The following is an 11,020-nucleotide window of genomic DNA, read 5'->3' on the forward strand; positions in this document are numbered from 1 at the left end:
ATCGAGCGAGCTCGAGCTCGCCCTCGCCGGATCTGGCGAGGCTCGAGCCTCGCCGGACGTCGGCGAGGCCTCCGCCTCGCCAGATCTGGCGAGCTCGAGGCTCGCCGGCGTCGGGCGAGCTCGAGCTCGCCCTCGCCGGATCTGGCGAGGCTCGAGCCTTGCCGGACGTCGGCGAGGCCTCCGCCTCGCCAGATCTGGCGAGCTCGAGGCTCGCCGGCGAGTGGAGTCTCGCCAGATCGGCGAGGCCGAGCCTCGCCGGGCGTCGGCGAGGCCTCCGCCTTGCCGATCCGGCGAGCTCGAGCTCGCCTGATGCCGCTCGCCTGGCCGGTCGCCGGCCATCGCCGTGCCGGCGACCGGAGGAAGAAGAAAGAAAAAATAAAAATAAAAATAATTATAATTATAATTTCGGTTTTTATAAAAAATTATAAAGTTAAAGAGATGAGAGAGATGGTGGGGTTTTGAGTTAAAATAAATAGGTTCATTTTTAATGGGTTAATAAATGGGTCATGAATGGGTCAACTCTTTAACCCATTTAAAACCCATATATCTTAGTATTAAGTTATTAACCCATTAAAACCCATAGGTGTTTATGAAAGAAAACTTGATCCATTAATGACCCATTTAATCATAAATTTCTATAAATGGGTTATGCAACCCATTTAACACTCCTCTACTTTCAATGTAGACGTTGAATGTACCCAAAAAGGCTTATTAAGATTGGTAGGATTAGCAGTAACAACACCAAGCTTTTATAGTTATAATTAATATTATTATATTATTATTATTATTATTATTATTAGCATTGTTGCTGTTATGCAGAGAAGGGTTGAATGTAAGGTTAAAAAAGTTTGGCTACCGAGCTTTTTATTTAGAAGACTCGTGTCTTGAAGAGTTAATGGAATCTTTTTTCATGTCAAGATCGTTTCAAGCCATAATTCCCATGGCCATTAAGAAAAAAGAACACCAGATTAAGAAGCTCAAACAGCCCCAAAGTACCACCAAATACGGCTCAAGATTATTCTAAAATTTCAATACACTCCCGGATTATTTTATTTAATTTTTTTTAAAAAAAAACCAAAATATAATTATTTCATCGCGAAACGCTTGCTTACAGTGGCTGGCCGTGCAATGCGAACTTCGACCCGCAAAAGAAGTTCGAACTTGTCAAGGAATCCATTAAAGTTGACTAAATGAAGGGTGTCTGATCACCGGTTGGACCTTTTTTCTTTTGGGTAGAAGCAAGAGGACCTTAAAAAACTCGGCTTTGAAAAATCTCCATCTAACTGGTAATTCGGACAAAGGTTTTCTGTCCTTGCACGGAAATTTCTGAGATAGATCTCCAATAGATGCCGCTAGTGTCATCGTCAATTTGGTCGTGGTTCTCCTTTTGAATTTCGGTCGCACAACGTGCTTGATTTTCAGTAGTACATTGCGTAGCCAACTAATGTTGAATAAGTCAGTCTTTTGCACAAGTTAAGGTCTCGTATTTACATCAAAGATCGCGATATTCTCTCTAATTGTGCGATGCATCTATATCGATATTCTCTTGTACAAAAGGCAGCGTGACGAGTTGCCATGGATTTTGACTTAGGGTACTCTTTGACCTACTTTGGATGGTCGAGACATGAGAATTGAGTGGCTTGCGTGATCAGGGCCACTAGCAGGAGTTAGGTACTGAGCTTTTCATCAAAAGTCAATAGAATTTTTTCGTCAATATCGTCCAAAACTACAATTTCGAGGGCTATTGCTCCGTTATGAATACCGAAAAAGGAAGGAAAGTGGGTGTGAAATTGAGTGGCCCAACGGCCCAAATTAAAATTCCAAACAAAAGGGTAATTAGAGCAAGTTGCATCAATTGCAGTTTACTATATTCCGAAATTTTAATGCCATATTTATTTTATTTTATTTTATTTCCAAAGTATAATCGAAACGAGAAAAAAGAATATAAGGTCGAAAAAATCAAACTGGAATCCGAAAGAGCGTTTTTTTTTTTTTTTTTTTTTTTAATATTGAGAGTATAAGGTCGAAATACTACCAAATAGGGAGCTGCCAGCTGTGACGGTGGGCCCCCCACGCCTCGGACCTTCTTGGGTGTTTTACTATTTTATTTAAGCCGGGGGCGTGAAGTGAGAAGTCAAACGTGGGTTCCTATTCCCTCCGCTGCATGCCGCCAACCGAGGCGCACGACCAACCCGCGCCGCCCGCCTCCGCTCTCCTTCCCCAAGGGCCAAACGAAGTGCTTTGACCTCCGTCTTCTCCCGCCGCCGCCGCCGCCCCCCGCCGCCGCCGAGCTCTCCGGCTTATCGCGACGCCGCCGTCCAGAAGGTACGTGCTATCGTTTTGGTGCGCGCGCCATAGTTTTGGTGTGCGCTCCATGCAAGACCGACCCGTCTCTTTCTTTCTTTCTTTCTTTCTCGTGTTTTCCACCCTCTTAGCTCGTGTCTCGGAAGCAGGCTTGTGTGGTCGAAGCCGCTCTGTCGTTCCGAGCTTACGTCGCGAAAGAGTTCTTGATTTTGAACCCTTCTTTTGAGAAAACTCTAGCGTAATTCTAATGCAAGAAAAGAAGCTGCTGGGAGCCAAAAACGAAAAAATTTCTGTTGTTTATGTTCAAACTTGGAGAAAAAAGAGGCCAAGAAAATTCACACACCAGTCTCTCCATCCATCGGCCGTCTTTTGTCTCGTCTACAGCGTCTAGAAAACGTGAAAGATGGCATGAACGATTTGTTTTTTCTAGTGGAACCAGGTGCAGTCATTTGTATCCTAGAGAGACGTTTTCTTTATCAGATTCTTCAAGCGCGAGTTTCTGCATGGGGTGACGGATCAAATCTTGTTGGAGTCGTAGAAGTGTCAGTGGTTGTGGTGGTTCTCTTTAATATTCTTGTAGAAATAAGTACCCGTTTTTTGTTTTCTTTTCCCTCGGTTCGTCCCAGTGGAATCCGGATTGATTGGTTTTGATGTTCTCCTTCAACTTTCTTCAATCCTCCATTGTCCTCATCATCATCGGTTTTCTGTATTTTCGGTGATTCTCTTTGTTTCAGCAGAGATGGAGAACATCAAATCTCCATTTAAAGGCATCAGGGAAGATCTTAGAGGAAGAGCATTGTGTTACAAGCAAGACTGGGTCAATGGCCTGCGTTCTGGAATTAGGTACTCCACTTTTGCATTGTTTTTCAACCTTTTATTTTTCATCACTTGTTATGCAGGCTACTTGTTCTTTTTTCTTTAACCAATTTAAAAAAAGAAAAAAAAAAAAACTCTATGTGCTAAACTAGATTCATTCTTGACTGGCTGCAGCATATTGGCCCCGACCGCATATATTTTCTTTGCGTCTGCTCTTCCTGTCATCGCCTTTGGTGAGCAATTGAGTAGAGAGACAGGTCAGTTGTTGATACTCGATAGCTTTCTTTTTCAGCGTTTCCCCTGTTTTTCTTGTGAATATTTCCGCGTATTTCATATCTTTTTTCACTTTCAACATTCCCCCTGTTCTTCTTGTAATTAAATCATTTTTTTACTTCCATGCTGAAAAGAATGAAACGGCATTTAGACTTCTTTTTGACACCTTTTTGGCTCTACTTGATGCAGTCTTTGTAAATCATGGCTCTTTTGTTTTTCGTTTCCTTTCCAGAGGGAAGCTTGAGCACTGTAGAAACATTAGCTTCTACTGCTATATGTGGGATCATCCACTCGATATTTGGTGGGCAACCGCTTTTGATACTTGGAGTTGCTGAGCCAACAGTTATCATGTACACTTATCTGTACAATTTTGCCAAAGGAAGGGAAGGTTTAGGGTCAGAATTGTACTTAGCTTGGGCTGGATGGTACGCTGATAGATATCAAGCCTGCAGATTATTTTATTAGGCCATAAGTTTTTCATGCCTTCAGGAATTTTTCCCCCCTTCTTTTGTTGTTGGCATGGATTCTCAATCTTGTCAAATGACAAAGCTACTGAAAATATTGTGCAGGGTATGCGTTTGGACTGCTCTGTTGCTGTTTCTCCTAGCAATCTTCAATGCTGGCAACATAATCAACAGGTTCACAAGAGTTGCAGGAGAGCTTTTTGGCATGCTCATCACTATTTTGTTCATTCAAGAGGCTATCAAGGTAACTTAACGCAGGAATAAGAACAAAGATGCTCTGCAAAGATAGAATCACTAAATTGGAGATCTTTTCATGGCTGTTAGCAATTCCGTTGTCATATATAAGACAAATTTGTGAATTGCAGGGAGCGGTGAGTGAGTTTAGAATCCCGAAAGCTGAAGATCAGAACCTGCTGAAGTACCAGTTTCAGTGGCTCTACACAAATGGGCTTCTGGGGATCATTTTCACCTTTGGCCTTCTTTACACTGCTTTAAAGAGCAGGAAGGCAAGATCTTGGTTGTACGGCACAGGTTTGCAATTGCAACCACCCCATCGTCCACCAATGTGTCTAGCAACTTTCTTCGCAACTTAATTTTTTTCAATATCTGACACAGGTCCTTCTGTTCCATAGGATGGCTCAGAAACTTCACTGCTGATTATGGGGTCCCTCTGATGGTTTTACTTTGGACAGCACTGTCTTTCAGTATACCAAAGAAACTCCCATCAGGGGTGCCAAGAAGACTCTTTAGCCCACTACCATGGGAATCGGCATCCTTACATCACTGGACTGTCATCAAGGTATTCTAGCAACGTACAGCCATCCTTTCCTTCTTCAGATTTCAATATTCATTAGAATGTGTCTTTAGCAGATTATATGTAATTTTGTGCTGTAACAAGATCTCAACTCTTGCAGTCTTTCCCTAATTTCAATGTGCCTCATTCCTGAACTTCATTTAGGACATGGGAAGGGTCTCACCAGCATACGTGTTTGCCGCCTTCATCCCTGCAGTGATGATTGCCGGTCTGTACTTCTTTGACCATAGTGTAGCTTCGCAATTAGCGCAGCAGAAGGAGTTCAACCTGAAGAATTCATCGGCCTACCATCATGACATTTTTCTTCTAGGTTTCCTGGTACAAATACATTATCCACATGTCATATCTTAAAACACGTTTTTGAGTATGTTACACCGAAAAGTTAATTGCTCCTATTATTTTCGGTTCTTCCAGACTTTGCTTTGTGGATTGATTGGGTTGCCTCCATCCAACGGAGTCCTCCCTCAGTCCCCTATGCACACTAAAAGCCTTGCTGTCCTCAAAAGACAGGTTGGTGGATTGTGTTTTCAGTTCATATTACTTTCAGGAAGTGGTGTCAGCTCATGTAGATTGGACCCAAAATTTTCACTCGCAGCATATTAGAAGGAAGATGATCGAGAGTGCAAAGGAGAGCATCAGGCGGAAAGCTAGCAACTCCGAAATATATGGGAAGATGCAAGATGCTTTCTTCAAAACGGAAAGCAGTCCAGTGGTAAGTCTTTTGGTTAACACGAACATAATCTCATGGCTGGCACCCAAAAATCATCAGTAAATTAAGCTGTCACACAGGGGAATACTCCACAGTATAGAAATTTACACACTAATTTAAGCCCTTTGAATTGTTTTGTGCATTATAGACTTCTTCAGTGGTGAAGGAGCTAGAAGACTTGAAGGAAGCAGTCATTCAAAGCAGTATAGGCAATGAAGAAAAGGCTTCATTTGATCCTGAGAAGCAAATTGACGCCTACTTGCCGGTCCGTGTGAATGAGCAAAGACTTAGCAATTTACTACAGTCGGTCCTAGTGGCAGCCTCGGTATGCGCCATGCCAATAATTAAGCTCATACCCACATCAGTACTTTGGGGTTATTTCGCATACATGGCCATCGATAGTCTTCCTGGAAATCAGTTTTGGGAAAGAATGCTATTCCTCTTCATCACTCCCAGCCGCCGCTACAGGTAAATCACCATAAATATATATTACAGTGTTTAGGCAGTCAAGTTGATGAAATGTCTCAAGTAGCCATTAGCATGAAATTTCTCTTCCTTGACTGAGGATCGGCTGATTTTTGTTACTATGATTATGTCCGTTGGCAGGGTCCTGGAAGGGGTTCATACTTCTTATGTGGAGTCCGTGCCTTCCAAATATATAGCTGCATTCACCATATTTCAGTTTGTGTATCTGTTGCTGTGTTTCGGAGTGACAAAAATCCCAATTGCCGGAGTTCTATTCCCTTTGCCATTCTTTCTTCTCATAAGCATAAGGCAACATGTCTTGCCCAAGTTCATCAATCCACATCATCTGCGAGAACTAGACGCGGCAGAGTATGAAGAAGTCACTCGTACCCCACGACTTTCTCGCAGCCTCTCTCTCCAAGTATGCTAAGTTTTGTCATTAGTTCTTATAAATTAGCTCCTTGTCCATATGAGATCTCACTTGTTATTATATTAGGAGAGGGAAATACCACATTTCGTGAGCGTGGAAGATGAGGATGAGAGAACGGATGCTGAGATTTTTGATGAGCTGACAACCAACAGAGGAGAGCTGAAGGTTAGGACCGTGAGCTTCACCGAAGATCGACATGGTCATGTAAGAAAACACTCCTGTTCTTCTTACGTTTAACCTCTACTAGTTACAGCTGATTAAATCAGGACTCGTCTGCTTGTCAAAGGAGAGGGGCAGAGTTTAAGAAGTCTCCTAATTTGTTTATGCTTTGCAGGTGCATCCAGAGGACACTATATCCCTAGAGTGAGATTTCATGGTAGAAGAGATGACTAGCTTACCTTAAGAAGGTAGAGAGGTAAAGAATGTCGTCGCGGATTGACTCTAGACTATTCCTGTCAGAAACATTCTACCTAGGAGGGAGTGGAGGACAAGATTGTTCTGGATGGTCAGAGAGACAAACCTTACTACTCCGTATGTGCCCTTCGACAGCTTGGCAGGCAAAGTATTATGATGATGGAGTATAAGTCCTGTACAGTTCATAGCATTCGAGGAAGCTATCATTGACGTGAAATATGATAAGTGATCGATACATTTTCTGTACGAATGAATTAGTATACGTGTGGTCTCAATGGAATTTCTCCATCTGTCTACATGTGTAGTAAATCAAGGAATCTTAACTTTAATGATAATCTTCGGTATCATCGTTCATGGATTGGGACTTGTTACATTGAAGCTACTAGGCCTGTGAAACTCCAGAAAACTCTTGTCTATCTTAGTTGACGTCCAAGATTCGACCTGAGGGCTGCCCAGTCATCTACTGAATATGAAAAACAAACAGTACGACTTAGCTCGAAGTCACACAGGCCGTGTCTTTGCCGTTCGAAAGGAGTTATTCTGGTTGATGATATTTCTACAGGTAAGTAGCGCGGCAAATCTCTCTCATTCCCTAATATGGAACTTGCCCCCTAGCGTATCACAAGACTCCACAACCATCATGAAGCAGTAACGCTTGGGGAAAATTCATGATCAAGGAGTGCTATCTTCAATTGCATGCTTCTCGTGAATGCACTGGCATAAGTATCCTAGTCGGGAAACTCATCATAGTTTGCAAACTCTATTTAGACACTGTCTAAGCTCCACACAGACATTTGCCTAATGAGGGGTCAACTCAATCTGGATTGAACCATGACTGAATGTGTCAGTTTTGATGTGACTATGGGCGCGTTTGATAACGTTTCTGTTCAAAATTGTTAGGGAATAGAAATAGAAAAACTATTTCTATTTTGGGAAATAATTTTGACCGAAAGAAAAGATGCGTTTAGTAAACTTGTTCTGGAATAAAAATGAATAGAAACACGTTTGGTAAATTTATATTCTTTTTTTTGTTTCTTTTAATTTTTATTTTATTTTTATTTTTCCTTTCTTTTTTCTTCTTTTGGCGGCGGCCTCGCCGGGGGCCGGCGATGCTCAGCCTCGCCGGGGCCAGCAACGCTCCGACGAGGTTGCCGACCCTCGATGGCGACGCCGGCCCTTGACGGCCGGTCGCCGGCCATGGCCGAGGCCGGCAACCGGCCAAAGAAAAAAAGAAGAAGAAAAGAGAAGAGAGAAAAAATGTTATTCAAAAGTGTTTTTAGAACAAAAAAACAACTTTTTTTGTTTCTCATTTCCGTTCCAATTTTGTTCCGGGAACAAAAAACAGATTTTGAATAAAAATGCAAACAAACGCGTTTCTGTTCTTTTTTTGTTCCGGGAACAAAAAAATAAAATTTTTGTTCATAAACAAGAAAAAAGAACATTACTATGCAGGGCCTATATGCCAACTTCTTAATTTACACACAACGAAGAAATATCCTCAAACATGTTCACCCACTGTGATTGAGCCAGAGGTGCACCTGGTGGAGTTAACTATGCTATGCCCCCATATCTGATTCCCGTACGACACTAAACGCAGGTATGCTTGGTGGAGTTTCTCTGGGCTTATGAAACTATTTGTCTGAGTGCAACTTGTTGGACCAAACACATGCACCCATGTTACAGCATCCTGCTCTAGGCATGCTGCTGAATTTTGCATCATTCAGCTGTTATCGCTCCTTTTTTCTAGTCAGTGCAGGTCACTGCATTGACTGTCTCAATTGTTTAATATTGCGGACCAAGCCGAGCAGGAGAAGGAACTCACTAGGGCTGGTTCTGCTGCTGAATTGGTGATTTTATATTGCCCCACTCCCGAGAAAAAGATAACCAGATTTATACCTTTTTCTTACCCATTGATCGGCAATTCTTATAAAAAAATGATCACTGAATATTGCACCAGTCTATGTTTTCTTCTTGGATTAATGGAACTCTCTAATGCACGTGTCATCTGCGTAACACAATCTCAAGGTTAGAGCCTTGCTAACCACATGGTTGCCAGAGAACAACCGAAACGAAAATGATTAAAAGATTTGTGCAGTTCTCTTTCAAATGACAGAGTGCAAGCTGCAAGCTAAACCAAAGCTTGAATATGCTGTTGCAATGTGCATGTGGCAATCAATAGCATGTCTTTGACCTCCCCCAGAAACAATCTCTCGAAGAATTCAACGTTATTGATTGATTGTCCCTCAATCAGCCGCAAAATGCGCGCTACCATGCTTCAATCGCACGCAGGTGGAAATGCATACTTTTATCTGTCCGAGGAATTTCTGCATTTTAAAATGTGGATGTGGTGCTGTTAAGACACCCATGTCGATCGAACCATCGCTTAAGAAACTACACATTATGACCATTTTGATCTGGAAATGAAGGGAAGAAGATAGATTAATGAATCCCAGGACAACAGCACGAAAAGAATAATATGCAAATCGGATCATCTGGCCTGGCCAGCACCCTCTTGAGAAGACACTGCCATGTAAGGGACAAACCATAATACATTTTTTATACAATGTCCCCCAAAAATTGTGGGTTGATGAGATTTTCACGTATCACTTCCGATCAAATTTTCAAAAAATTGTTTTTTTATTTAGTAACGTGGTTCGATCCTACACTGCCGAAAATCATATAAAAGCCCGAGATCATGGAAGCAGCTGCAGCATTAGTATATCCCTGTGAGTTGCGAAGATCGATGATGACGGTAAGCTCTCGAATGGCGATGCTGGCGGTGCTGCTGCTGGTGAGCTCCATCTGCTACAAAGCCACGGCCTTGAGCGATGGTAAGCTCTCGAATGATCCTTTTGTTTTCGTACCGTGTCGTGTTTAAGGTGAAGATGTAGCTCAAGCCAGGTGACTATCTCAGGATTGTTACCCAATGGCAACTTCGGATCTGGGCCGAAGCCCTGGCAGATGAAAGGCACGGTGGTGACGGATCGAACGGCCGTACCCAGCTGGGAGATCTCAGGCTACGTGGAGTACATAAAGTCGGGGCAGAAGCAGGGGGACATGGTGCTGGTCGTGCCCGACGGGGGCTTCGCGGTTCGGCTCGGGAATGAGGCCGTGATCAAGCAGAGAGTGAACCTGGTCAAGGGCTCGTACTACTCGGTCACGTTCACCATGAGTCGCACCTGCGCGCAGAATGAGAAGCTGAACGTGTCGGTGTCGCCGAACTTGGAGGCCTACGACTGGGGGATCCTGCCGGTGCAGACGGTGTACAGCAGCAACGGGTGGGACTCGTATGCATGGAGCTTCCAGGCCGAGGACGCCAAGGTCGACATCTCGTTCCACAACCCGGGCGTCGACGAGGATCCGGCCTGCGGCCCCTTGATCGACTCAGTTGCTTTGAAGGCCTTGAATCTTCCTAAGCGCACCAGATGTATGTAATCTCTCTCCCCCTCTCTCCAAATTTCTATAGCAGAAAGATGGTCCTCATCATGGAATTTCATCCTGCAACTTTCCTGCAGATAACTTGGTGAAGAATGGTGATTTCGAAGAAGGCCCCTACATCTTCCCGAACTCGTCCTGGGGAGTCCTGGTGCCGCCCCACGTCGAGGACGACCACAGCCCGCTGCCCGGCTGGATCATCGAGTCCCTCAAGGCCGTGAAGTACATCGACTCCGACCACTTCGCCGTGCCGGAGGGCAGGCGGGCGGTGGAGCTCGTTGCCGGGAAGGAGAGCGCCGTGTCCCAGGTCGTCCTCACCATCCCTGGCAAGACCTACGTCCTCACGTTCGCCGTGGGCGACGCCGGGGACTCGTGCGAGGGGCCGATGCAGGTGGAGGCGTACGCCGGGAAGGACAGCGTCAAGGTCCCCTACGAGTCGAAGGGGAAGGGCGGGTCGGTGCAGGGGGAGCTGCGGTTCGTGGCGACGGCGGCGCGGTCGCGGGTGACCTGTTTCAGCACCTACTACACCATGACGAGCGATCACTCGGGGTCGCTGTGCGGGCCGGTCATCGATGATGTGAAGTTGATCAGCGTGCGTCGCTCTAAGCTGTAGCGCGGCACATGGTTTGGCATTGGCTAATTATACCTTAGTCTTATTTCAGTCTCTATATATGTAATATCCTGGAGAAAGGTCATGACTAAATAATTTATTCTCGTCTAATTTCAGCTGTTCAATTTTATTCACATGAATTTTACAAGTCCCAAACATTGCTCTTAATAAAAATAAATTGATTAATTAAACTCACATGTGTGCGTATCTTGATACTGCATTAGGAAAATCACACAAATAATTCTTAAACTTTAATCAATTATGGACTTTTAATTTATTCAATATG

General features: G+C 44.0%; 2 protein-coding genes across 4 annotated transcripts; both read left to right on the top strand.

Moving 5' to 3' along the window:
• Nucleotides 1–2,150: 2,150 nt before the first annotated feature.
• Nucleotides 2,151–7,043, top strand: LOC104423152 (boron transporter 4). 3 transcript variants are annotated; one of them, XM_010035615.3, is made up of 14 exons: nt 2,151–2,325; nt 3,039–3,147; nt 3,295–3,377; nt 3,626–3,818; nt 3,963–4,101; nt 4,223–4,388; nt 4,490–4,656; nt 4,816–4,989; nt 5,086–5,181; nt 5,267–5,383; nt 5,529–5,848; nt 5,987–6,266; nt 6,342–6,479; nt 6,610–7,043. In XM_010035615.3, exons 2-14 carry the CDS (start codon nt 3,044–3,046, stop codon nt 6,640–6,642), a joined length of 2,010 nt encoding a protein of 669 aa, XP_010033917.2. In that variant the 5' UTR covers nt 2,151–2,325; nt 3,039–3,043; the 3' UTR covers nt 6,643–7,043. The 3 variants fall into 3 exon arrangements, with proteins under 3 accessions (XP_010033917.2, XP_010033916.2, XP_018718893.2); XM_010035614.3 differs by having other exon boundaries at nt 3,042–3,147; XM_018863348.2 differs by lacking the exon at nt 2,151–2,325 and adding an exon at nt 2,467–2,743 and having other exon boundaries at nt 3,042–3,147.
• Nucleotides 7,044–9,411: 2,368 nt separating this feature from the next.
• Nucleotides 9,412–10,836, top strand: LOC104423153. The gene is made up of 3 exons (XM_039303850.1): nt 9,412–9,520; nt 9,604–10,116; nt 10,205–10,836. The coding sequence occupies exons 1-3, from the start codon at nt 9,433–9,435 to the stop codon at nt 10,735–10,737; spliced, it is 1,134 nt and encodes a 377-aa protein (XP_039159784.1). The 5' UTR covers nt 9,412–9,432; the 3' UTR covers nt 10,738–10,836.
• The last annotated feature ends 184 nt before the right edge of the window (nt 10,837–11,020 follow it).

The sequence above is a fragment of the Eucalyptus grandis genome, chromosome 10, assembly GCF_016545825.1.
Source record: "Eucalyptus grandis isolate ANBG69807.140 chromosome 10, ASM1654582v1, whole genome shotgun sequence".
Classification (NCBI taxonomy): domain Eukaryota; kingdom Viridiplantae; phylum Streptophyta; class Magnoliopsida; order Myrtales; family Myrtaceae; genus Eucalyptus; species Eucalyptus grandis.